Genomic DNA, 27,997 nt, shown 5'->3' with positions numbered 1-27,997 from the left:
AACTCTTGACGTAAAATTAAATCAAAGTTCGAGCTTTACATATACATACCTAATAAGATCATCATTGCGAAAGAAAGAAATTTCGAACAAACAGAAGAAGTTAGAGTTTTAGTTTGATATATCATTTGCTACTATAAATTTTAGAGCAGCATTGTGTGCATTGAAAAATTTAACAGCAGCATTGTGTGTAAAGTAAGCATTTTACTGATTAACTGATCTACTGATATTGTAAAGGTAATAAAATTTTAAAGAGATTAATAAAAGTGCACGACAAACTTTTTGCAACTAATTGTTTGTTTAGTTAGTTAGTTAGTTTATTCATAATTCATCCCTTGACGGCTTTGGATAGCTTTCAATACATTTGCACCTTTATATACAATTATATACAATTGTTTGTTTAAAAAAGCAGTTTTAATAAATAAATACATTTTGAAATTTTTTATATTTTCTTACATTTCGCATTTCCGACACTCCATGTTATATTAAATTTATGAGAGAACCTTAAAAATAGTTAACGTCGGACCTTATATGTTTACTTAACGTCGGGTACGACAGTAAAATTAGAACTGCATTATCTAGAAGTAAATAGTGAGTTGACTATCGCGCGTGCAAATATAGGTATAATTAATAAACAAATAAAAATGTAAAAATTTAGGAAATAAAATTTAGGAAATACAAACATATACAGCACAAAGATATTTCAAATAAGAAATTATGTCATATTTACCAGCAGTGTACATTACTATAACCGTTACATTGACGTTTCAAGAAAAACAATTGGTAATCCTTTGCAGGATTATGAAACGTAACTCAAGACAGCACGCACTAGACTGAAGTATGTTAAAACATATTGCACTGGAAAGGGTCAAACTGCACTGCGCACATGCGTAGTCCATAGTCACCCAAGTCCCTTCACGCAGACTTTCTTCATGGGAAATATACATCTGTTTCATTATTGCCATATTCGTATCGATCGCTTAACCATACACCTCCTCTCGCATTAAGGCGTAAATTGTCAAGTGTTTCGATCTCACGATGGTATATTTCATTCATTTTGCAATGCATTTAAGGTAAATTGAGTAATTCAGGCTAAAAATTAAAATAAAAGAAATACTTGGCTATAATAATAGCTAATATTCAAACGATAAACAAAGAGAAAAGAATACGCGAGCCGAACACTTTTTTGTCAAATGTATATCAATCTTCATAAAGAAATGATTTGTATTGAGTCTTTGCATATCAGCCTCAATCGGTTTCTATTACTCGTAGTTGGTCTTTGGCCTTATCAACAATCTAAACTTGTTCAAATTCAATTAATTTTATTTATTGGAATTTTAGCGAGTTTTATTCTATTTCAGGTACGATACATTTTTTCATAGTATTACATATAATTATTGAACTTTAACTTTTAGCGAATTTGAATATTACAATTCAATTATCAAAAATCAGAATAGATTTGTAATATTATTATTAATATCTTTATGTTTACTGTAATTTCCATTATAATTAGAATTATTAAAAATAATATTTTAATGACACGTATTATAATAAAAAACATTAAAATTTTTTTAAATCTGTAATTAGGTGAATTTCAGTTATTGTTCTGTTTTCCTATATAAGATTATAATAAATTAATAAACAGTCGATAATCACGAGCTAACAATTTTCTTACTAGAAAGATAATAACAATTTCAATAAAATTCGTTGTATAAAATTATATCTTGCAGTTCGCAGTATTTCTGACTTTAAAATGTACTTCGGATTTATTCATCAATGTTTTTTCTTCTGCATTATTCTGCACTATGATTATGATTAAGTATATTTTGTTTAGTGTTAATACTAATAACGTAAGTAAAGCGATTACTATATGTTAGGTATATACACTATGCTCATACAGATAAATATTTTCAAATTTTTATTTTATAATATAAATATAATTTTTCTCGAGCTTAATCAAAAGAAAGACGACATGGAATCTTATTAAAATGGCAGGTAAAATATTTATTGGAACAACTGCAACACATCTATAACGAGTTAACTGACGAGAACGAAATCAGTATCATAGAAAAGTATAATAGCTATGCGAAACGTTATACAATTACATTATCGTGTAAGACAATTGTTCTTGCAATTCATATGTTATAGCTAAAAAATTATTAGTGAGTTTCTAATAAGAACAATAAACAAACAAAATAATTTTAAACATCTTCAGTAATTGCCACGTTTGCCGCATCCGCATTAATTTTATACATTCTTTGGCCGCACATTTCCAATATCTTATTCTTCACAAACGGAACTCAATCATTACATTCATTGCCGTTTATGACCGAATATTTTATCGATAAAGAAAAATACTTCTATTTGATATTGTTGCACGCAAACGCAGCCCTAATGATAGGATGTACCGCATTAATAGCGACAGGAAGTATATTGATAGTTTATCAAAAGCATACATGCGGAATGTTTCGAATTACTTGGTAAGAAAATTATATAAAATAAATTTTTTTTAAATAGATGTAGAAAATCTAAACAATCGGCAAATTAAAGATCCTACATAATTATGGTTAAATAATCACTTGCAGTTATCGTATTGAACGAGCAATGGCATTCGAAACTTTACCAAAAAACAATTGGAAGAGTGAGAATTTGATCTACAAGGGATTAATTTGTGCCGTGGATATGCATCGCAAAGCTATGAAGTTAGTATTCATATGATAATACACACGCAATATTTGTATTGTAATAATCGATAATATATGTAAAATGTGCGTAGAGTAATATTCTCTTTTTCTTGAAGATTAGCTCACTCAATAGTATCTAGATTTAAAGTAATGATCTCCTTATTGATAATCGTTGGGGTGATTGGCGCAAGTTTGAATTTTTTTCGGGTAAATGTGGCCTTCTTTTTATCACATACTTGTGAATAACAGCAATAAAGTTTATTCAAATTTTCATCGATAGTTTTAATTAATTATTATTTTGTTTGACATTAGTGACATTACTTACTCAGTTTTGATCAAGATCCTTGAATCTGTTTGTATATTAGATTTTTCAGATAATATCGTTTGGATTCGATACAGTGGAACTTTCATTACACGTAATGTTTAGCATCATCTATTTCATTTACGCATTCGTAGGCAACTATCTTGCGCAAGAAATTATGGATCACAATAATAATGTATTTGTAACTATGTAAGCGAGATATTTATATGGTATAATCACATTCGCATATTCGATGTATGGACGGATGTGACAAATGTACATACAGTCAACGTAGTATAAGAGACATATAGTAAGCATTAACAGATTATTTTTCATATTCGCCAATCATTAATTGTTTTGTCATGATATAGATACAATGCCCAGTGGTACGTAGGTCCGTTGCAAATACAAAAAATGATCCTGTTCCTCTTGCAAAGAGGTACCAAGGCGTTCACCATGAATATTGCTGGACTATATGTGGGATCGTTAGAAGGTGCTGCTACGGTAAGAATATCTTTTAAAAAATAGTGTTAAATATAAAATATATTTTAGATAGATAAAAATAAAAAGTTATGTATTATTATAGTTACTGAGCACGGCAGTGTCGTATTTCACAGTTCTGTATTCTATACAAAATTGATGCAAAATAAATCAACTAATATGGTGCAAGTGGAGTAATAATAGTGAGGAAACTAATTTAGAATACATTAAGCACAAATGATATAGTATATATAATGAATTCAACGTATTATTACACCTGGACACCGAAAACTACGAAGCGCACTGTGTGGACCTCGTCATCGGCAACCTGGGACACGTGGACATCGAATTCAACGTACGATTACACCTGGACACCGAAAACTACGAAGCGCACTGTGTGGACCTCGTCATCGGCAACCTGGGACACGTGGACATCGAATTCAACGTATTATTACACCTGGACACCGAAAACTACAAAGCGCACTGTGTGGACCTCGTCATCGGCAACCTGGGACACGTGGACATCGAATTCAAGGTATTAATACACGTAGACACCGAAAACTACGGAGCGCACTATGTGGACCTTGTCATCGGCAACCTGGGACACCTAGACACCGCATTCCACGTACGATTACACCTGGACACCGAAAACTATGAAGCGCATTATCTGGATCCCGTCATCGGCAACCTGGGACACGTGGACATCGAATTCAAAATATTAATACACGTAGACACCAAAAACTACGGAGCGCACTATGTGGACCTCGTCATCGGCAACCTGGGACACGTAAACATCGAATTCAACGTATTATTACACCTGGACACCGAAATCTATGAAACGCATTATCTGGATCCCGTCATCGGCAACCTGGGACACGTGGACATCGAATTCAAGATATTAATACACGTAGACACCAAAAACTACGGAGCGCACTATGTGGACCTCGTCATCGGCAACCTGGGACACGTAGACATCGAATTCAACGTATTATTACACCTGGACACCGAAAACTATAAAGCGCACTATCTGGACCTTGTCATCGGCAACCTGGGATACATAGACATCAAATTCAAGCTTGATTCATAAGAATCGACTTAAAAATTCCCTAGCGGCACTTTCTGCCAAGCATAGAGAACCTACTTTTCCGTTGACTCAATATTTATTATATATCTATCTAATTTTTACTTAAATAGAAATCTTCCTCCTGACCGATAAGTTTATCGACCTAATTTTGAAATACGCGCGCGATATCGAAACTGGCGATACCTGCGCCGCCAGCGTCGAAAAAGTGAAAAGGACGTTTCTCTGATAATCATAATAATATTGAATGAGAGCGTTAGGAGTATCTTAAAAATAAATTTTCACATTTGGACTTTGCGTCGCAATATCTCCGCTCGTAAGGCACGTAGCGGAATATTATGAGAGAAACCCCCCCCCTAATTGGACCCCAAGCTATCGATCAAGCCTACTTAGAACTTGATCCGTTCACTCGTTATCGAGATCTCAACATCTCGGGTACTCGCAACCCGTTGCGTCGCGTAAAAGAGTCACGGTCGGTCTCGCTCCGCGTGTACTTGGCGCGAGACACTACCGTGTCTCTTGATAAAATCTAGAAAGCGGTCTCAATTGATAATCTTGATGGAATTGTATAAGAACTTCTTTTTAATTCTAAGAAGGTAGAAAACCGTGTAAAAAGTAGTAGTGTTTACAGTATGTTACCAATAATAAATTAATAACTGATATGTCTATATATATAAGACTGGCCGATTATTATTTTTCAAAACGGTAAAATATAACTTACAAGTGCACGAATCGTAAAATGAATAAAATGTATCATTGTGTTACTGAAAACTGGCGAACGAATGCGCAACTCTGGTATACAGGAATTTCGCGCGCAAGTATATTTTGATTAGAAATAACCTTGCAATCATTCAATTTCTCACATTATATTAATCGCTTAATTACCGACCACTCTAAAGTAAAATTGTTAAATTGTTTATATTTAGATCAAAATAATGTTTTTTTCTACTTTGTTATACACTTATATGCTGCATTAGATAATTTAGAAATTTATAAAAAATGGTTATATAGTTATTCAATCCAGGAGAAGAAATATACAAATCATCGCCGACTTCTTTTATAGTCAAACATTTGTATAATCGCGAAGTAAGAATCTGTATCAAAGTTAAATGCCTCAATCGGATCTTCTACTCGTCCTTGACTTATGGCTCCATCATCAACCTCATTCGATCTCAGGTAACTTTGTGCTTTGGTATTCTGATAAGTCTTATTATATTCGAGATAAATACATTCCATATTATATTCCACATTTTTCATTGTATAACTCCACATTTTTAATTATGGAATAATACCATTACAAACTACTACATATATATTACTAATTATAACCATTCTTCTCAGAAATTTAATAGTCGCTCCAAGCATTAACGCCATCGTAATGCACATCTGCTATCTTATAGTTAGAATTGCAAAGGTATGATTACATTAATTTTCACGAGAAAGTAGTTGACTATTTTAAATTTACAACTTGCTAATAATAAATAAAAGAATAACTTTTTAATGCAAAAAAGCTTCTTCATTAAATTTATTGATTGTTGTATGCAACATTAAAAAAATAAGGTAAATAATATATTTTAATAATGTGTTACATCTTTAAGCACACTTAAAATTGGTTCTGTTGCAAAAAATTAAAACTTTTAATTTAAATCTTGATAAACTGTTTGTAAGATCCTCAAAAAGCGCGGCCATAGTATAAAATGTACTATGCCTTATGTGGGATATATCTGATAAAAAAATTCAAAAAAATTTATTCCAATCTTGAAACTCACTGATTGTATGTAAGAATGGAGAAGGAAAGCAATTATTAATAAATTTTTGTATATTTTGCTGAAAGATGGCTCAATCCTGAGCCGAAACGTTCGAATACCTATATACACTGTTGAATAAATCAGTGAACTGGATCTTTTACGCACCGATAACTGCGTCTGACTCTCATAGCCATCCTTTATCAGTTTTTTATTTAATTTCAAAAACCCAATATTCATTTTTTGGAAAAAAAAATTATTATAGCTAAAAATGCTTCTGCTTTCTGCTTTATATTATATTTTATTATATCTTATATTTTATTTTAACGCTCCATATTTTACACAGCAAAATTAATAGTGTGCAATGTTGTATTAATTTTAATTAATTAATTTAAATAACTTTTGACGTAGTCAAGAAATTAAATCAAAGTTTGCGCTTTACATATAACTAATAAGATCATCATTGCAAAAGAAAGAAATTTCGAACAAACAGAAGAAGTTAGAGTTTTAGTTTGATATCATTTGCTACTATAAATTTTAGAGCAGCATTGTGTGCATTGAAAAATTTAACAGCAGCATTGTGTGTAAAGTAAGCATTTTACTGATTAACTGATTTACTGATATTGTAAAGGTAATAAAGTTTTAAAGAGATTAATAAAAGTGCACAACAAACTTCTTGCAATTACTTGTTTGTTTAAAAAAAACAGTATTAATAAATACATTTTAAAATTTTTTATATTTTCATATAATGTTTGTTAATTTTTTATTTTCTTACATCTCGCATTTCCGACACTCCATGTTAAATTAAGTTTAAAAAAGAACTTAAAAAATAGTTAACGTAGGACCTTATATGTTTATTTAACGTCGGGTTCGACAGTAAAATTAGAACTGCATTATCTAGAAGTAGTGAGTTGACTATCGTAAAAATATAAGTTTAATTAATAAATAAAGAGAGTTGTAAAAATTTAGGGAATAAAATTTAGAAAATACAAACATACACAGCACAAAGATATTTCAAATAAGAAATTATGTCATATTTATATACAAGCAGTGTATATTACTAACCGTTACATTGACGTTTCAAGAAAAACAATTGGTAATCCTTTGAAGAATGAAACGTAACTTAAGACAGCACGCACTAGACTGAAGTATGTTGAAACATATTGCACTGGGAAGGGTCAAACTGCACTGTGCACATGCGTAGTCCATTGTCGCCAAAGTCCCTTCACGCAGACTTTCTTCATGGGAAATGAACATCTGTTACATTATTGCCATATTCGTATCGATCGCTTAACCATACGCCTCCTCTCGCATAAAGGTGTAAATTGTCAAGTGTTTTGCTCTCACGATAATATTTTATTCATTTTGCATTGCATTTAAGGTAAATTGGATAAATTAGGGCAAAAATTAAAATAAAAGAATAATACAGCTACAGTACTAGATAATATTCAATCGACAAACGAAAAGAAGAGAATACGTGAAGCAAACACTTTTCTGTCAAATATACATATATTGATAAAAAAAATGATCAGTATCAACTCTCTGGATATCAGCCTCAATCGATTTCTATTACTCGTAGTTGGTCTTTGGCCTTATGAGCAATCCAAACTCGTTCAAATTCAATTAATTTTATTTACTGGTATTTACACAAGTTTCATTCTATTTCAGGTACGTTAATTTCTTTAATTGCATAATTATATATAACAAAAAATTATTAAACTTTAATTTCTAGCGATTTAAATGTTGCAATTAAATATATCAAAAACCACAATAGACTTGTAATGTTATTATTGAAATCTTTGTGTTTATTGTAATTTATTTTATATTGTTATTTTTATTATATTATTACTATAGAGGTAGAAAATCATTAAAGATAATATTATAATAATTTGTATTATACAAGAAAACGTTAAGGAAATTTCAATCATTTTTCAAAATTTACCAATTTGCTTGGTAATTTTTATCACGTTGTTTGTAAAATGTCTTTTGTATATTTTAAATATTCCTTGATTGCCAAGTTGTCCCAAGTTTGTAGTGAATTTAATGGTAAAATATAACAAAATATTCTCTCCGTGTACGAAAAGGACAAGATCATTTTAGAGGTGCTTCCTTAAACTGAAAATTTAGTAAAATTATTATAAATTAAAAACGATCTGTAATTTCAAGCTAACAGTTTTCTTATTTGATAAAAGAAAATAGTATATTGTGCACCAAGGAAAGACACGAGTGACACGAGTCTGAAAAAGCTTTCGACCCGAGGTGCACGCGATATTTTTCACAACATTTTTACGGAAAGTTTGACTTCCATGCCTAGAGTAACCAAGTGGTTACTTTCCGCCCGCTATGCCGGGTGGAAAGTATCAATTTTCTTCCCTAGGGAAGAAAGTAAGCCCTGGCGTGTGAAATTGGCCACTTTCGCCCTTCTCTACAGGCATGGAAAGTCGAACTTCCCGTGGAGGAGTTGTAAAAAAACAATTCTGTTAAAATAAAATTTGTTGTATAAAATTGTTTTGCAGTTTACAGTATTTGTGACTTCAAAATGTACTCCGGAATTACTCGTCAACGTTTTCTCTTCTGCATTATTTTGTACTATGATTGCAATTAAGTATATTTCGTTTAGTGTTAATATAAAAAACGTAAGTAAAATGATTATTATATTTTAAGTATGTACGCTATGCTCATACAAATAAATATTTTCAAATTTTAATATAAAATATAAATACAATTGTTATCAAACTTAATCAAAAGAGAGACATGGAATTTTGTTAAAACGCAGGTAAAATACTTGTTGGAACAACTGCAGCATCTCTATAATGAGTTAACTGACGAGAACGAAATTAATATCATAGAAAAGTATAATAGTAATGCAAAACGTTATACAATTATACTTTTATGTGAGACAATTATTTTTGCAACTCATATGTTGTAGCTAAAAAGTTATTAACGAGTTTTCAATAAACACAATTAACAAGCAAAATAATTCTAAACATTTTTTCAGTTTTTTTCATGTTTGCCGTATCTGCTTTAATTCTATACATTTTTTGGCCGCACATTTCCAATATTTTGCTCATCACAAACGGAACTCAATCATTACAATCGTTGCCATTTATGACCGAATATTTCATCGATAAAGAGAAATACTTCTATTTGATATTGTTCCACGCAAACGCAGCCGTAATGATAGGAGGTACCGCATTAATAGCGACAGGAACTATATTAATAGTTTATCTAATGCATGCATGCGGAATGTTCCGAATCGCCCGGTAATATAAAATAAATTTATAATAATAGATGTGGGAAATCTATAAGCAATTAGAAAATTGAAGGTTATGTTAGGTGTAATATAATTATAACTGAATAATCACTTACAGTTATCGTATCGAACGAGCAATGCTATTTGGAACTTTATGCAAAAACAGCTGGGAGAATGAAAATTTAATCAACAAGGGATTAATTTGTGCCGTGGATATGCATCGCAAAGCTATGAAGTTAGTATTCTTACGATGTGTACTAACCTATATGATAGTACATATATACATATACATATATACATATACATATATAATATATACATATATACCTATATAACAGAAAAATGACATTATTTTATGCATATTCTACACATCTTTATCAAATATTACAATTATAATATGCATTTCTGTAATATATATATACACAATATAATACGTAAACAAATACATATTTGTAATATTTTATAATGTAGTATATGCGTAAAGTAATATCATTTTCAATAATATAATTTCAGTAATATATAATTTTCTGTTGAAGATTTTCTCACTCAATATTATCTCGATTTAATGTAATGGTCTGCTTTTTGATAATCGTCGGGGTGGTTGGCGCAAGTTTGAATTTCTTTCGGGTAAATGTGGCCTTCTTTTATCACATACTTGCGAATAACAGCAACGAAGTTTATTCAACTTTTCATCGATAGTTTTAATTAATTATTGTTTTGTTTGACATTAGTGACATTACTGACCCAGTTTTGATCAAGATCCTTGAATCTGCTTGTATATTAGATTTTTCAGATAATATCGTTTGGATTCGATACAGTGGAGCTTTCATTACACGTAGCGTTTAGCATCATCCATTTCATTTACGTATTCTTAAGCAATTATCTTGGGCAAGAAATTGTTGATCACAATAATAATATATTTGCAACTATGTAAGCGATATTTGTATGTAATATAATCACATTCGCATGTTCGTTTTACGGATGGACACGACAATGTACAAATGTACAGTAAATGTAATTTAAGAAACATATATTAAGCATTAGCAGATCCTTTTTTAATATTTCTCAATCATTAATTATTTTGTCATGATATAGATACGATACCCAGTGGTACGTTGCTCCGTTACAAATACAAAAAATGATACTGTTCCTTTTGCAAAGGGGTACCAAGGGTTTTACTATGAATATTGCTGGATTGTATGTGGCGTCCTTAGAAGGTGCTGCTACGGTAAGAGAAATATTTTTTAAAATATGTGTTACATGTACATATTTTAAATAAAGGAAGATGGAAAAGTTGTCTTGTTGTAGTTGTGCAGTACCATAGTGTCGTATTTCACCTTTCTTTATTCTTCGCGGAATTGATGCAAAACTGACCAACTAACTTCAGATAATTTTGTGCTTTTGTGCTATTCTGACAAGCTTTATTTTATAGTTCAGATAAGTGTATTCTATATTATATTTAAAATGTTTTATTTTAGTGTTATATTATTTCACATTTTTAATTTGGAATAATACCGTTATAAACCACTACATATATTACTAATTATAACCAATTAACCATTCATTTTCCCACAAATCTTATAGCCACTCCAAGTATTAATAACATAGTGATGCGCATCTGTTATCTATTATGATTAGAATTACAAAGGTTTTATTGAGATTAATGAAAATGCGCAGCAAAATTTTTATAATTATAAACTTTTTTTAAAAAAAAGCAGCATTAATAAATATATTTTTTAATATTTATCGACATTTCGTAATTCCGATATTCCATATTACATTAAGTTGTAAAAAGAACTTATTAAAATAGTCAACGCGGGACCTACGTTTATGTACTGAGGTCGAGTTCTGCAACGATATTACAACTACTCTGGAAGCAAGTAATGAGTTGACTATCGTGCAGATATAAGTTTAGTTAACAAATAAATAAAGATGTAGGAATTTGGAAAATTAAATTTAGGAAATACAAACAACACCAAGTTTGTTTTAAAAAAGAACTTGAATAATATTTGCCAGCAATATATATCTTTGTAATACTTACATTGATATTTCAAGCTGAGCACAACTGGTACTTCTTTGAGAAATGAAACGTAACACGAGACAGCACGGACTAATGTGGAACATTAATAACATATTGTACTGTGAAAGGGACAAACTGCACCTGCGCAGTCCATCGTTTTCCAAGTCCCCTCACACAATATTTTCTTATGGGAAATAAACATCTGTTGCATTATTGCCATAATCAAATCGATCGATTAACTCCTTCATCTCTTCTGAAATAAAGTATGAATTGCCAAGTGTTTCGATCTCACATATGTGTGGTATTGCGTTATTTCTGCATTTTATTTAATTGAATTCGCCAATGTGGCTTGAAATTCAAATAAAAAAGACACAAAGATATAAGATATTTAATCGGCAAAAGGGAAGAGAACACGTGAACTTCCTTATCAATTCTATATCAATGCTCATGAAGAAATGATCTGTATCGACACACTGCATGTCGGTCTGAATCGGTTTTTATTACTCGTAGTTGGCCTGTGGCCTTATCAACAATCTAAATTCGTTCGGTTTCAAGTAACTTTATTTTTTGGTATTTTGGCAAGTTTTATTCTATCTCAGGTACGTTAATATTTTTAATTATTGCTCCATAACAAAAAAATTATTAAATTTTAATTTGTAGCAATTTGAGCATTTATACAGATAGGTATATAAAAAATCTCCAATAAGTTTGTAGTATTATTATTACAATGTTTGTGTTTACTGTAATTTCTTTTACTGTTAGAATCATCAAAGACACACCATTATAATACATATCTATTATAATAAAAAACACGAGACATTTTTAATTTCTTATACGTAAAATTTAATTTTTGTTTGGACTGGATATATTATATTATTAAAAAGCAATCAATTATCTGCATCCAACAATTTTCCCATTGGATAAAAGAAGTAATAATTTCAATGAAATTCGTTATATAAAATGATTTCTTGCAGTTTGCAGCATTTCTTACTTTAAAATGTACTCCGGATTTACTCGTCAACGTTCTGTCTTCTGCATTATTTCATACTATGTTTGCGATTAAATATATTTCGTTTAGTATTAATACTAAAATTGTAAGTGAAATGGTTATTATATATTATTTAATGTACATATAAATGTACATATAAATACGAATAAACATTTACAAAATATAAATTTTAATATACAATATAAACATAATCTTTTTCAATTATAACCAAAAGACACAAGTAACACAGAATTTTATTAAAAGGTAAAATATTTATTGGAGCAATTGCAGCATATGCATAATGAGTTAACTGATGAAAATGAAATCAATATCATAGAGAAGTACGGTAATTATGCGAAAAGTTACACAATTGCATTTTTATGTAAGACAATAGATTTTGTTACAACTTATCTTTGCAAGCTAATTAATGAGCCTATAATGCATTCACTTATGAAGGAAAATTATTTTTAAACATTCTTCAGTGCTTGTCGTGACCATGGTGCTCTCTTTAACTTTATATTTATTTTGGCCGCATATTTTCAATATCCTGTTCTTCACAAACGAGACTCGATCACGTTTTTCGTTGCCGTATATGACCGAATATTTCGTCGATCAAGAAAAATACCTCTGTTTGATATTGTTCCATGCGAACGCGGCATTTGCCATAGGCGCTGTCGCAATGTTAGCGACAGGAACAATGTTGGTATTTTATCAACAACATGCATGCGGAATGTTTCGAATCGCCAGGTAAGAGAATAAATATAAAGACAGATGTGTAGAAAACCTGGAAAATCGGAATATTATATAATTTTGGCAGAAGAATCAATTACAGTTATCGTATCGAACGAGCAATGACATTCAGAACTTTGCAAAAGAACAGTTTGGAGAATGAGAATTTGGTTTACAAAGGATTAATTTGTGCCGTGGATATGCATCGCAAAGCTATGAAGTTGGTATCCATATAACAGTAATTATTTGTAATAATCCATACAACAGTACAATATTTGTAATAATCGATAATGCGTTTAGAATATGCGTAGAGTAATATCCACTTTCTCTTGAAGGTTCTCTAACTTGACAGTATCTAGATTTAAAGTAATGTTCTCCTTGTTGATAATAGTCGGGGTGATTAGCGCAAGTCTCAATTTTTTTCGGGTAAATACGGTCCTTTTTTCATCATAATACTTATGATTAACAGTAATAGGACTAGTTGCTGACAAATTTTCATTGACAGTCTAATTACTCTAATTATTCGTCATTTTGTTTGACATTATTGACTAGTTTCTATCAAGATCTTGAATGCGCTTGTATTTTAGATTTTTCAGGTGATATCGTTTGGATACAATGTTATGGAACTTTTATTACCCGTAATGATTTTAATCAGTCAATTAGTGTACATGATGATAACCAATTATCTTGCACAGGAAATTATGGATCACAATAATGATATATATGTCACCGTGTAAGGAAGACATTCAAATGATATGATATGATATCATACATATTTATCCTACTACAATGTACTAAAATAACAAAAACTGTCATTTAATTAAAAAGCAACTATGCATATGTCAAAAATGATTCTCTATTTCTTTTCGTCTTTCTTTAATAATTCGTTATAATACAGGTACAAGGTCCAGTGGTATATGGCTCCGTTACAAACACAGAAGTTAATTCTATTTCTGTTGCAAAGAAGTACCAAGGCGTTCACTATGAATATTGCTGGATTGTTTGTGGGATCGTTAGAAGGTGCAGCTACGGTAAAAATATGTTGGCTTATATTTTAAACATAACACGTTTTAAACAGGAAAAAGAAGAACTATCTTATTACAGTTGCTGAGTACCGCGCTATCATATTTCACTGTCCTTTATTCTGCGCAACAATGACATAAAATTAATTAATTAATTAAATATATACTATAAAGCATGTGATAAAATTAATTATATACGGATAATAGTTGCTTTTCATTTACACTCAAGTGATCTGAGTCACTCAGTTATGTGAGTATTTTATACTCAGGTAAGATATGACATTTTGTATTTACCTGCTTATGTTGGTGACAAAGCTATCGCATAATAATATACAGGTTCATAGCCTCACTTTTAATGTGAGTCTATTAGATTCATTAAAGCACATGGTCTCGATTGTGGATAAAAATTCAGTTGAATCTCACTTGCCAGCATGCAAAAAGAACGTGCATTCAACTGAGTTATGAAGTCACAAGTGAGAATTATCTGAGTTTTGATGTAAATGGAAAGCAACTAATATCGCCTATTACCTCAAACGAAGCAGAAATAATAAACAAGATGCTCGTGGAGAAATGATCTGTATCAACTCTTTACATATTGGTCTTAATCGGTTTCTGCTACTTACATTTGGTCTATGGCCTTATCAGCAATCTAAACTCGTTCAATTCCAGTTAGTTTTGTTTCTTAGTATTTTGGCAACATTTATTTTATTTCAGGTACGTGAATAGTTTTAATTCCATGATATAAGACTTTAATTACAAAATAAAAAAATTATTTGTTGCAATTAACATTGCAATTTTACATATTAAAACTATAATATTATATCACAAACTCAATGTTGTGTATATTACACATCAATATTAATATTATAATACGCACAAGCACACGCACGCGCACGCGCATGTGTGCGTATTACAGAAAAAAACTAAATTTATAATTTTATACTTTTTGATTATTTTAATAGATTTCTAATTTAAATTATTACATATTGAAAAACAATCAATTAATGACTTGGGGTCTTTTTCTAATTGCATAAAAAAATTGAATTTCAATGGAAATTTCAGTAAATAAAAAATATCTTTTTGCAGCTCACAACGTTTCTGACTTCACAATGTACTCCGGATCTTTTTATCAATGTTCTTTCTTCTGCATTATTTTTTATTACTTTTGTGATTAAATATATTTTATTTAGTATTAACTTTGAAGTCGTAAGTAAAACATACAAGGTGACGATTGGAAATTGCTAAAATTAAATAGATGTAATTTTGAGTAAACAGAATAAAATAAATCAAATACATTATATTATAAAAATATTCATTTTCACACTTATATATGCAGATGTACATGTGTATACGTATACACTTCACTTCACTTCTTCCATAGTAATAATAATAATATTTATAATTTTTTATTAAAAATTTTCAATCAAAAAGACCAAAATCCATGGTCGAAAAAGTCTTGACGATTAATCTGACCAAAACCAATGGTCGAATTGTCACGACATTAGCCAAACGTTGTCGAATATAAAATAAAGTCTTTCTCGCGTTCATAATTTATTATTAATATTTATATTAATTAATATTATTATTAATAATTTTATCTATTATTATTAATATTTATTATTAATAAATCAATTATTTAATATTTAATTATTTAATTAAATTATCTATTAGAATTAAATGTTTTCCGTATAAGATTTATAATTTGTTAATATTAGCCTATCGCCATAGTGTGCAAGGTAGCTGTAATACACACGTACAGAAAATTACAAAATAAAATCAGCTGTGCAGTAAAAATCAATATCACCTGACTTGAGAAAATCAATGACAGATGACAAATCAATACGCGTGTAGGTGTAGGTGTAGTTACTGGACTAAGCGAGCAAGTTTTACGTGATATCATTGGATTTCATCGCTTATAACTCAAAAACTATTGCAGCCTCAAAATTTTGGAATTAGAATTTTTTACTATATTTTACCTCTATAGAAAACAATAATAAAGTATTATACGGTTGTGAGACACCCTGATACATATACATGTATATCTGTAAGAATAAATTGTATATAAAAATGGCCAACAATTCGACTGATTGCATAGCTCACAGAGATTTATTCAAAATAATTATTTGAACTGACACAATAATCGAAACGCTCTTCCAAACTTTAAAACTTAAATATACGCTATCTAACATTAACAACTATAACTATGCTTTCGTTATCTTGAAACTTCATGATTATATGTATATCGCTGAATCCTGTAATCAACCAGATTCTTTTTTATTTTTTTTTTATAATGTCTTTTTATATATTTTTAAAAATAAAAATTCTCACACTACATGGGACATATGATGCGCACTTGCACAAATAACGGGATTCTAGAGTTTCAATCTATTCCAGTCTGTTTACTCATTACAAAAATAATAGCTATTTAGTTTCGGCAATTTCTTGACTAACATCCTGTATATTATGTATTATATTCACGTGTGTATGTGAATAAATATTTCCGAGAGATAAAAAATTTTCAATATAATATAAATACAATAATATTTTTCCAACATGATAAAAAAAAGAGCATGCAATATTATTAAAACAACAGATAAAGTGTTTGCTGGAGCAACTGCAGCATATTTGTAACAAACTAACTGATAAGAATGAAATCAACATCATGAAACAGTACGCCAGCGATGCAAAACGTTACACGGCTATATTTACATGTAGGATAACTGCTTTTGATTTCTGTTAAACGCGAATTGTTTGTTATATTTAGAGACTTAACCAGCGATTTTATAATGGACTTTCCTAGGATTTCGAAAGAATTGATTTTTAAACATTTTTCAGTGTGTGTTATATTGCTCGCACTTGCTTTATTATTATATCCAATTTGGCCGCGCTTTTTTGACATCTTACTACCTATGAATGAAACTCGACCACATATTTCACCATTGTTTGTAACAGAATACTTTGTCGACCAAGAAAAGTATTTCTATTTGATTATCTTGCATGCAAACACGGCCTTTACTATAGGGGTTGGTGTAATGTTAGCGACAGGAACAATGTTCATAGTTTACATACAGTATGCATGTGGAATGTTTCAAATTGCCAGGTAAAGATATAAATATAAAATCAAATATAAGAAAACTCTATCGTAAATTTGAAGAGACCATATAGTTATGGCAAATAAATCACTTGCAGTTATCGCGTTAAACAAGCAATAACAATTGAAATTCTGCAAGATAACAACTTGAAGAATGAGAATTTAATTTATAAGGGATTAGTTTATGCCGTGGATATGCATCGCAAAGCTATAAAGTTGGTATTCATACAACAGTAATTATACAACATTTGTAATAATCGATAATATCGCGTATAGAATAATGTTTTCTTTCTTTTGAAGATTCTCCGAATCGACAATATCTAGATTTAAAGTAATGTTCTTCCTTTTGATAGTAGTCGGCGTGATTTGCGCAAGTCTGAATTTTTTTCGGGTACATATCGCCTTCTTTTAATATATTTAATAACAGTAATTACGAGACCAATTATTATCAAATTTCCATCAAGAGTTCTAATTCATTATTATTTTGTTTGACGTTATTAATTTAGCTTAACGACAATCATTAAGATGCCCTTGTACTTTAGATTTTTCAGGTGGCATTCCTTAGCTGTGATGTTAAAGAACTTTCGTTACGATTAATGTTTGTCATCATCCATTTTTGTTACATGTTTGTAGGAAACTATCTCGCACAGGAAATTACGAATCACAATAATGATGTATTTGCCACCGTGTAAGGATAATATTTATGTAATATAATTACATGCGCATTTATATCAATCAACGTAATAAAAAAATACAGTTAAGGCCTCTGTTTACTCACTGCAGCCATCTTGAATTGATGACATCAAAAGCGAGAAAAATAGGTGTATCATAAAAATTCTTACGACGTATATTAAAACAAAAATGTTTTTTAATAAGATAGCGTTTGTAATCGATAGAATATACCAAAAACTCCCCTTTTGTTAGCGAAATCTACATGTCGAATTGAATTGTGCTTAATTAAGGACGAAAACAATAAGCCATCCTTAGCCGATAACTGCCAAATTGAAATAAATATTTGCTTTCACATATTAAATTAAAATAGGAGTCATTGGTACCTATATATCTTAACACACTACGACAATTATTTTAAATATAAAAACACTGCATTAAAACGAAAAATAACGTTGTACGTCGAAAGAATAGTTTAGCTTTACGCTTTTCAGTTCACAATTTTGCAAAGGTGTAAAGCTGTTTGTACTGTCAACGTAGACTTGGCAATCAAGCCAGTAGGAGCCTTAACGTGTGTCAAATTTATTGGTAGATTTCTTTTATATTTCTCAATCATTAATTATTTTGTCATAATGTAGATACAATGTCCAGTGGTACGTTACTCCGTTGCAAATACAAAAAATGATCCTGTTCCTCTTGCAAAAAGGTACCAAGGCGTTCACTATGAATATTGCTGGACTATTTGTGGGATCGTTAGAAAGTGCTGCTACGGTAAGAAGAATAATATCTTTCAAAATAGTGTTAAATGTAAAATATATTTTATAGATAGATAAAAATAAAAAGTTATGTGTTATTATAGTTACTAAGCACGGCAGTGTCGTATTTCACCATTCTTCATTCGACGCAGAATTGATGTAAAGCAAATCAATTGATATAGTGTAGTGGAATAATGATAGTGAAGAAACTAATTAGTACACTAAAACAAATTACATACTATAATCTAAAAAATTGAATTGACCGATAATCTCGATAAAATTGTAAGAACTTTTAATTCTAAGAAAATATAAAAGTGTTTAAAACAGTGATGTTTACAGTAAGTTAGCAATAATATATTAATAATTGATATATCGATATATATATATATATATCGCATCATAAAAAAAAACAATGTCACAACTCAAAAATTCACAATTTTCGGGAGAGAGAAAAAACAAATAATTCAACTTTTTTTGAATTGTGAGACAACTAACGCAATTGCAATTACGACATTTTGTTATAATGAAACTTGTACTGTTTTTTTGAAGACGTCTGCTGTGATTCTCTTGTCAATTCACTTATGACACTATTCATCCAGTGATTGCAACTTAATCGGTTTGTAAAGAATAACGACACTTCTGCTCCCGTGCAGCGAATTTTGCATATAGGTTTATAACACTATTATAGCATGTATAGGAAACACCTTAGGCATACTTGTTATGGCATACTTAACTCAAAATCGAAATTTTTTGAGTTGTGAGAGTATTCTTCTTGGGGTGCGATATGTAAGACTAAGCGATTACCATTTCTCTAAATGGTTTAATATAACTTATGAGAGCACGCATCATGCACCGCAGAGACATGTTATTGCGTTACTGAATATTGGCGAAATGCTTGTCCGACTCTCTGCCAGAGGGAATACGCAAGTATATTTCTATGAGAAATGAACATCCGTTCAATTGCCCTTATTATATTCATCGCTTAATCGCTGACCCTTTCTCCAGTAAAATTGTTCAATTGCTATAATGTTCCAATTTCAGAGTAATATTTCACGCTAATTTTTGCTACGCTTATGCTAAATTAGATAATTTATGATGCAATTTATAAGAAAATAGTAAGTTCTAAAGTATTCACTAAAAGAGAAAAATGTGCGTGTGCACAAACCATCACTGACTTTTTCACAGTCAACGCATGCTCCTAGAGTAATGATCTGTATCGAGACTAAATACTTTTATCTCAATCGGGTTCTTCTACTTGCTTTTGGCTTATGGCCTCATCATCAATCGAATCTTGTTCGATTTCAGATAACCTTGTATCTCAGTATTCTGACAAGTTGTATTATTTTCCAAGAAGTATATTCCATGTTATATCTTACATTTTTTAAATTGTACACCATTATATTATACCGCATTGTTAATTGTACCATTATAAGTCACAACATAAGTTACTGATTACAATAATTATTTATCTTCTCACAACATTTATCCAACTCCAAATATTAATATTAACAACACATCGTAAGATATACACCTGCTATTTTAGAATTAGAATTGTAAAAGTTTCATTATATAATTTTCCACTACAAAGCAGTTAATCATTTTTAACTTGTAATTTGCTAATCAAATAAGAGAATAGCTTTATGATCTTTTCAGTATATTTATTTATTGTAGCTTACAATATTTTTGACCGCAGAATGTACTCCTTATCTTATAATAAAAGTTTTCTCTAACGTGATGTTTTGCAGTACGTACATTATAAATTATAACGCATTTTGGATGAATACGCATAATGTAAACTTGTTGCGCATTCAAAAAAATATATTTTATAAATACATTTTTACATATAATAATCGTTGCCAAGTTTTTCAATAAGAAACGCGTTAAATATTATAATAGGTAAAGCGTTTAACGGAGCGACTACAGCAAATTTGTAATGAATTGAAAAACGAGAACGAGATCAATATTATGAAAAAGTATGGAAACAGCGTGAAACGTTTTACAGTTGTAATTATATGTAAGATAACACATGTTAATATAAAGCTAAGTGAATTAATTATAAGAAATATTAAACGATCAAATAAACATGACTATTTAAACATTATTTATTATTTTTTATACTTACATTAAATATAATCTTTTAAAAAGTCAAAGAATATTTTTACTATACGGAATATAAGTATACACTTTTCATTTTAAATAGTACGTTTAAAACGTAAGAGTTTTTTGCAGTCATTATTTGCATAAAATATTATACTGGAAAAAATTATACAGCACAGAAATTTGAAATATATTATTTATAATATTTCGAAACATTAAAAAAAGCAAAATTTATATAATAATTCTTTTCAAATGCTCTTAGTGTTCAGCATGTGCTGTTTATTTATCGTTATTTTATTGCCAATTTTGACGCCAGTTCTTGATATTGCTTTGCATATAAATAGATCTCAGCCACGTCTAGTACTGGTTTTTATGACTGAATATTTTATCGATCAAGAAAAATATTTCTACATAAATTTGTTGCATTCAAATGCAGTCATATGTATAGGAGCAAGGAGCAACTACAGTGACAGCAACAGGGACATTACTCAGAAAATATCTCATACACGCTTGCGGATTGTTTAAAATTGCCAGGTAAAAAACAAATCTTCGAAAAAATACAAAAGTTATATAGTTGAAAATAAGACTTATTTTGCATCGAATGCCTCCGTACATACAAACAAATTACGGAGAACTATGTATTTATAGCCTAAAATTAATTTATAGTTATCGTATCGAGCAAGCGATGACGATAAAAATGCTCGAAAATATCAGTACAAAAAATGAGATTATGATTTACAAAGAAATAATTTGTGCCGTCGACATTCAACGCAAAGCTTTAAAGTTGGTGTTCATATATGATATTATTTACATAGTATTTGTCATAATATTTTACTTTTTTAAGGTGGTCTCAATTTTTATTATCCAGCTTTAAGGAATCCTTCTTCTTCTTGATAGCGATTAATGTAATTTCTTTGAGTCTCAATCTTTTTGCAGTGAGTTTTCTTTCACATTTTTAAACATATTATTCAATGACTTCTGTAAATTATCTCATAATATTTAAAGACTTTGCAAATAAAGAATAATATAATCAATAATTACAAAAGTAATGGAAAACAAGTTAATTTATTTTTAATCAATCAAAATTTTTGAGAAAAAAGAAAAAATTATGGATATTATTTTTTGTATTATTTATTTGTAATTTTATAATAACCTATTTTTGCATATAAAAAAAATAATTATATTAAATATAACTAGAACTTTGATCATAATCATGATATTTCAGATTTTTCAGTGTGTGTCGCTCGGAAAAAAAGAGGAATTCGTATTTCATCTTTTGATTGTGTCGGTCATTCTATTGTACATGTTCTTAGCTACCTATACCGGACAAGAAGTTATGGATCACAATAACTACATATATATTGCAGCGTAAGAAATTGTTTTATATAATGTCCATATAATTGTCAATAATTGTATTGTACATATTTGAGTAGTGAAATCAAATATTAAACATCAGTATAATTATACAAATATTAGAATTATTATAATAATTATCCTTTTCAATTATTTGAGAGGAAAAGAAGAGAAATCTTTATTCATTGAGTTTTCATTGGTTGATTTACCAAAACAATTATATTTCACAACATCTCAATGCGCGACGTCTCAATCCTAAATTTCGCATAGGATACGTACAATTTCTCTCTCTCTCTCTCTCTCTCTCTCTCTCTCTCTCTCTCTCTCTGCAATTAGAACTGACGATAATTAAAATATCAGCAAGTACTTAGGCATTATATAGTTTTTCTCATTTGTGTCATCATTTTATAGATACAATGTTTGATGGTATGTAGTCCCCGTGCACACACAAAAGTTGATACTCTTTATATTACAAAGAAGCAGCAAAACCTTTGCTTTAAATGTCGGCCAAATATTCGTGGCATCTTTAGAATGTTTCGCCACGGTAATAATCATTAGATTCATACAGTATCTTAAAAATGACTATTCACTCTTCCACTGATAATGTAAAAAGACATATTTTATTACAGTTATTAAAAGCGTCGATGTCTTATTTCGCCTTCATGTATTCTATGCAACAATAATAGCGAGTAACCGAGATTATCGGATCTCAATAACGGCTAAACCGATTAAGTTCTAAGTAAGCTCAATCGATAGCTTGGATTCGATTTATATAAGGAAAGTATTTTTATTTTTCCTCTACGTATCCTACGAACAGAAATATTGCGATATGAAGTCCGAAATGTAAATATAAAATATCTCGTACAGATATGAGACATGTTAAACACATATGGATGTAAGATTTTGGGAAATAAAATTTAGAAAACATACAAATGTATACAAAATAGAGATATTTTCACTGAAATATTTCATGATACTTACCAACAATGTATATTCATAATCATTACGTCGAGGTATCGAGCTAAGATCCTTCTTCAAGAATCAAACGTCACTTAAAACAGCACACACCAAAAAGAAGAACGTTATAATAAAATATATTACGCTGGAAGGGGTCAAACCGCACTTGCACCAGTCAACTGTCGCACAAGTCCCTCAACAAAACACTTGCTGATGGAGGAAACATCTGTTACTTTATTGTCACATAAAAATCGATCACTTAACTATACATCCTTTCTAGAATAAAAATGTAAATGGCCAAATATATTGATCTCACGGCGGTGTTTCGTTCACTATGCACTACATGTCAATAAAATTAGGCAACTCAGCTGAATATTTAAATAAAAAAAGAAACAATAAAAACTATAGAATATTCAATCGGCAAATAACAGTAAGAAAACGCCATTTAGGAAATACAAATATACTCAAATCAAAGATATTTTCAAGAAGGAATTATATGTAATATTTATCAGCAATGTACATTGACAACCGTTACGTCGACATTTCAAGTGCAAGTCGTAACATTGCGAAGAAATAACGGTAACTCAAGACAGCACGCACTAGAATGAGGAACCTTACAGTATAACGCGCTGGAAGGGGTGAAGCGTTTCCACGCATCTGCGCAGTCCGCTGTCACGCAACCCTCTTCACGAAATATTTCTTTATGGGAAATAAACATCTGTTATTATTATTACGTTGCTGGCATATTCAAAATCGATAACATTAATATCCGCAATCAGCATTATAGACATAAACTATAAAATTTACGTTGAAATTTATATCAGAAAATATAAGATGTGAAATATTCAATCGACCAACGAAAAGAGTAGGGGAACGCATACTCACTGATGTCTCTAGTCTTCGCAGTAATACTTAAAAACTCACAGAGAAATGATACATCTAGGAGCTCGATATTACAGTCTCAATAGACTTCTATTGCTTGCTGTTGGTTTATGGCCCTATCAGCAATCCAAATTTACTCAATTTCAGTTTATTATTTTCTCTGCTATTCTGTCAACAGGTATTATATTTCAGGTAAGACAAGAATATTGTAATATTATTATAAATTTACTTTTTCATAAAAATTCATTTATCATCCTCTGACGCATTTTGTTGTAATAATATCGTGATATGTGCACAAGCTGGAACAACTTGTTTGACAAAAATATGGTCAAAATATTCTTTGCGCGGATAGTTACTTTCATTATCCGAAGTAATTAAAGTGAGAGAATCTATCATATCGTGGATGAACGGCAACGATAAATTTTTAAAACGGACATTTTGTTGCTCATCCACATAGAGTGTATCAGTTTAGATAGACAGTGTTGCACTGTTGGATATCAATATTTTGATATAATAATAGGCAAAGGCGCATATTATCGTATCGTATCATGAAATTAATATACGCAACGATCATATGCTGCAAATATGCATCGTAATGATATGACATAAAATAAACAAAAAAGTGTATATCTGCCTTTGCATACCTTTTTCAAGAATTGATATATTGTATTATTATTTAATAGTATTAATAGTATTAATAACAGATACTTATACGCAAATTTCTGTAAAACTATCTCTATTTGCAGCTGACACCATTAATGGTATTAAAATGTACTTCGGACCTTGTTACCAAAGTGTTGTCTCCCGTATCTTTCTTTACAATGTTTATAATAAACTATAACGTATTCCGTCTTAACATTGAAGTTGTAAGTTAATGGCTCACAGAGCATCCGTTAAATAGGATTAACTTGTCTGTCAAATATATTTTCATAGCAAAAAGTATTTTATTATTTACAACGATAGTAATACAGAAAGATAATAAAAAATGACAGGTGAAAAAGTTATTGATGGAGCTTCAACATATACTTAACGAATTAAGGGATAAAAACGAAATTGCGATTGCAAAAAAATATAGTTGTATCGCTAATCGTTACACGATTGCATTTACGGGTAAGGCAATGTTTATTGATTTTTGCATGTAATCATATTTTCGATTTAATAACTAACAATAAACTGTCAAGTGGAGTGAAATCGACTTTAGCATATTATAACTTTTATACATACATACATTTATATATGATTTATTTTATTGCATGGGCCTATTAAAGCATTAATATCATGTATTTGCATTATGGCAAATGTGCTTATAAATTGAATAAAACAGAAAAATAGCTATCAACTTTGCAATAAAATTTTATTTTATAAAAAGATATTTCATGCCGTACACACCCATGTGTACGGTATACATAAAATAATTTTATAATATTACACCCTACAAATTTAAATAACAATTTATTTATGCTTTTTAGGACTTGGAGTTTGTGGAATATTTGTTAGTATTATAGTTCAATTTTGGTCAAATTTAATTAATGTTGATGTACCGATGAATATATCTCACCAACGGTCACGTCATTTATTTATTATAACGGAGTATTTCGTCGATCAAGAAAAGTATTTCTATTTGATTTTGTTCCATATGTACGTAGCTTTTTCCATCGGAACGATTGTAATGATAGCAATAGGTACAATGCTTATTACGTATCTTCAACATACCTGTGGAATGTTTAGAATTGCTAGGTAGGAATATAGACGTAAAAATTACCATATTATATAACGGTCCAATAATAGCTAGGACTGTTATACAAGTTATACACAAAAGTGTTATCTTTATATGTATAACATGGTTAAAAATTTTTTAGTAAAAGTTTGTTTTTAGCTGAAGAATTGTGTCATTTAATAAATTGCTATATAATTGCGACACGACATTTGTAGCTATCGTATTGAACATGCAATGAGTGTCGACATTTTACAAAACATTACGCTAAAAAATAAAATTCTGATGACCGAGGGCATAATTTATGCGGTCGACATTCACCGGCAAGCTATGAAGTTTGTATTTACGTCGACAATATTTGTGCAATACCTACGTTTAATAATATCTTTTTGTTTTGGAAGACTGTCTAAAAATTTGTTGTCCGCATTCGAGATAATGATGTTTTGCTTAATAACGTGTGGAGTGGTTTGTGTGAGCATCAACCTATTTCAAGTATGTTTTTGAATTTGTATAATAATGTATGAGAGCTGTCCCGAAGTTATTCATATATTTCATATTAATAATAATACTGTCCAATAAATGTGTCGAGAAATTAATTCCAAAGATTTTTCAGATTGCATCATCTGGAAATAATGTTGAGGAATTTTTTTTTCCGTTTGTTTTTGTATTTGGTACTGTTGTGTATATGTTTATAGCCAACTATATCGGGCAGAATGTAACAGATCATAATAATCACGTATTTTCTACTGCGTAAGAAACATTTCATGAAATAGAATATGCAAAAGTTCATCTTTTAAGAGTTGTTTCATCAAAATAAAAAATTAATTAATATTACTGTAAAATAAATCGGCGTAAACACGGAAGTTAACTAATAGAGATCTGTCTCAATTTGCCATACATTATGCATATACAATTTTATAGGTATAATGTGCAGTGGTATGGAGCTCCAATACACATACAGAAGATGATATTGTTCCTGTTACAAAAAGAAACTAAGGAGTTTACTTTGAGTGTTGGTAAATTATTTCATGCATCTATAGAATGTTTTGCCACGGTAAAATAATATAAAATATTTCAAAAAAAAGAGTATCATATTAGAAATAAATTAGAAATAAATGTTATTAAAGGAAACATTTTTAATTAGCTGTTCAAGTCTTCGGTATCTTACTTTACCGTCATATATTCTACACGATGACGAAGCAAGTATGAATTTAATAACAGCGCATGGTGCGAATATAATTAATAAAAAAGCAATAGTATTCGTGCTTAGAAAATAAAAATTAATTTATTAATTTATTAATTTTTGTTAAAAATGCGCAGATATTTATGTAAAATTGTTAATAAAGATATGAAAGATTAAAATTATTTAAATCAAGGTATTATTACATCAAGTTTCTGCGATGCATTGAAATCGTGTATTTTTTTACTGTATGTTAAATAAAAAAACAAGAAAATATATATATTTATTTTACTTTACTTCAAAATACGATTCTTATGCGCAATTTTCTATTAAACATTAGCTATTTATATTCTTATATATTTTATTTGGTATCAACGATTACATATAAATGTTAGAATTATCGATAATAAATATGTGTATATATACTTGCTTGAATCGCTTATAAAACAGGCAACTCACACTTTCCTTAAAAAAATTGATTCTTTTAATAAGACCTATCATCCGTTAAAATAAAATATATTACGCTGGAAGGGATCGCAAACCGCACTTGCACAGTCAACTGTCGTACAAGTTCCTCAACAAAACACTTGCTGATCATGGAGGAAACATCTGTTACTTTATTGTCACATAAGAATCGATCACTTAACTATACATCCTTTCTAGAATAAAAATGTAAATGGCCAAATATATTGATCTCACGGCGGTGTTTCGTTCACTATGCACTACATGTCAATAAAATTAGGCAACTCAGCTGAATATTTAAATAAAAAAAGAAACAAAACTATAAAATAGTCAATCGGCAAACAAAAGTAAGAAAACGCCATTTAGGAAATACAAATATACTTGAATCAAAAATATTTTCAAGAAGGAATTATATGTAACATTTATCAGCAATATATATTGACAACCGTTACGTCGACATTTCAAGTGCAAGTTGTACCATTGCGAAGAAATAACCGTAACTCAAGACAGCGCGCACTAGACTGAGGAACGTTACAG

At 29.9% G+C, this 27,997-nt stretch overlaps 4 protein-coding genes and 1 pseudogene across 13 annotated transcripts; all 5 read left to right on the top strand.

Moving 5' to 3' along the window:
• Window positions 1–569: 569 nt before the first annotated feature.
• Window positions 570–3,730, top strand: LOC143907738 (uncharacterized). Of its 8 annotated transcripts, none has more exons than XM_077424666.1 (9): window positions 570–1,358; window positions 1,728–1,847; window positions 1,993–2,110; window positions 2,387–2,477; window positions 2,583–2,699; window positions 2,798–2,888; window positions 3,047–3,192; window positions 3,354–3,486; window positions 3,569–3,729. In XM_077424666.1, exons 1-9 carry the CDS (start codon window positions 1,191–1,193, stop codon window positions 3,620–3,622), a joined length of 1,038 nt encoding a protein of 345 aa, XP_077280792.1. In that variant the 5' UTR covers window positions 570–1,190; the 3' UTR covers window positions 3,623–3,729. The 8 variants fall into 8 exon arrangements, 6 of the variants coding, with proteins under 6 accessions (XP_077280792.1, XP_077280791.1, XP_077280789.1 ...); XM_077424665.1 differs by having other exon boundaries at window positions 2,213–2,477; window positions 3,056–3,192; window positions 3,569–3,728; XM_077424663.1 differs by having other exon boundaries at window positions 2,213–2,477; window positions 3,569–3,727.
• A 2,252-nt stretch (window positions 3,731–5,982) lies between these two features.
• Window positions 5,983–19,111, top strand: LOC143907756 (uncharacterized). Its single transcript, XM_077424708.1, has 19 exons — window positions 5,983–7,956; window positions 8,805–8,924; window positions 9,065–9,182; window positions 9,287–9,551; window positions 9,660–9,776; window positions 10,078–10,168; window positions 10,326–10,471; window positions 10,637–10,769; window positions 10,850–10,893; window positions 11,953–12,160; window positions 12,536–12,655; window positions 12,814–12,931; window positions 13,032–13,296; window positions 13,367–13,498; window positions 13,614–13,704; window positions 13,866–14,011; window positions 14,177–14,309; window positions 18,699–18,831; window positions 18,920–19,111. Exons 1-19 carry the CDS (start codon window positions 7,813–7,815, stop codon window positions 18,976–18,978), a joined length of 2,583 nt encoding a protein of 860 aa, XP_077280834.1. The 5' UTR covers window positions 5,983–7,812; the 3' UTR covers window positions 18,979–19,111.
• On the top strand, window positions 14,337–18,705 carry LOC143907741 (uncharacterized). 2 transcript variants are annotated; one of them, XM_077424681.1, is made up of 7 exons: window positions 14,337–15,014; window positions 15,387–15,506; window positions 16,894–17,011; window positions 17,136–17,400; window positions 17,490–17,606; window positions 17,692–17,782; window positions 17,934–18,705. In XM_077424681.1, the coding sequence occupies exons 1-7, from the start codon at window positions 14,871–14,873 to the stop codon at window positions 18,081–18,083; spliced, it is 1,005 nt and encodes a 334-aa protein (XP_077280807.1). In that variant the 5' UTR covers window positions 14,337–14,870; the 3' UTR covers window positions 18,084–18,705. The 2 variants fall into 2 exon arrangements, with proteins under 2 accessions (XP_077280807.1, XP_077280808.1); XM_077424682.1 differs by lacking the exon at window positions 17,692–17,782 and having other exon boundaries at window positions 14,339–15,014.
• Window positions 19,112–20,012: 901 nt separating the features above from the next.
• LOC143907745 (uncharacterized) lies at window positions 20,013–22,949 on the top strand (annotated as a pseudogene). The gene is made up of 7 exons (XR_013259959.1): window positions 20,013–20,168; window positions 20,487–20,606; window positions 20,712–20,829; window positions 21,175–21,446; window positions 21,579–21,847; window positions 22,138–22,280; window positions 22,677–22,949. The product of XR_013259959.1 is annotated as an uncharacterized LOC143907745 (transcript).
• Window positions 22,689–27,228, top strand: LOC143907737 (uncharacterized). The gene is made up of 10 exons (XM_077424662.1): window positions 22,689–22,809; window positions 22,895–24,296; window positions 24,851–24,970; window positions 25,097–25,214; window positions 25,574–25,841; window positions 26,037–26,153; window positions 26,220–26,310; window positions 26,432–26,568; window positions 26,740–26,872; window positions 26,963–27,228. Exons 2-10 carry the CDS (start codon window positions 24,153–24,155, stop codon window positions 27,011–27,013), a joined length of 1,179 nt encoding a protein of 392 aa, XP_077280788.1. The 5' UTR covers window positions 22,689–22,809; window positions 22,895–24,152; the 3' UTR covers window positions 27,014–27,228.
• The last annotated feature ends 769 nt before the right edge of the window (window positions 27,229–27,997 follow it).

The sequence above is a fragment of the Temnothorax americanus genome, unplaced genomic scaffold, assembly GCF_048541705.1.
Source record: "Temnothorax americanus isolate GAGA-0224 unplaced genomic scaffold, ASM4854170v1 Scaffold88, whole genome shotgun sequence".
NCBI lineage: Eukaryota > Metazoa > Arthropoda > Insecta > Hymenoptera > Formicidae > Temnothorax > Temnothorax americanus.
The sequence above is the reverse complement of the archived record's forward strand: the minus strand, read 5'-3'. Positions and strand labels throughout refer to the sequence as shown.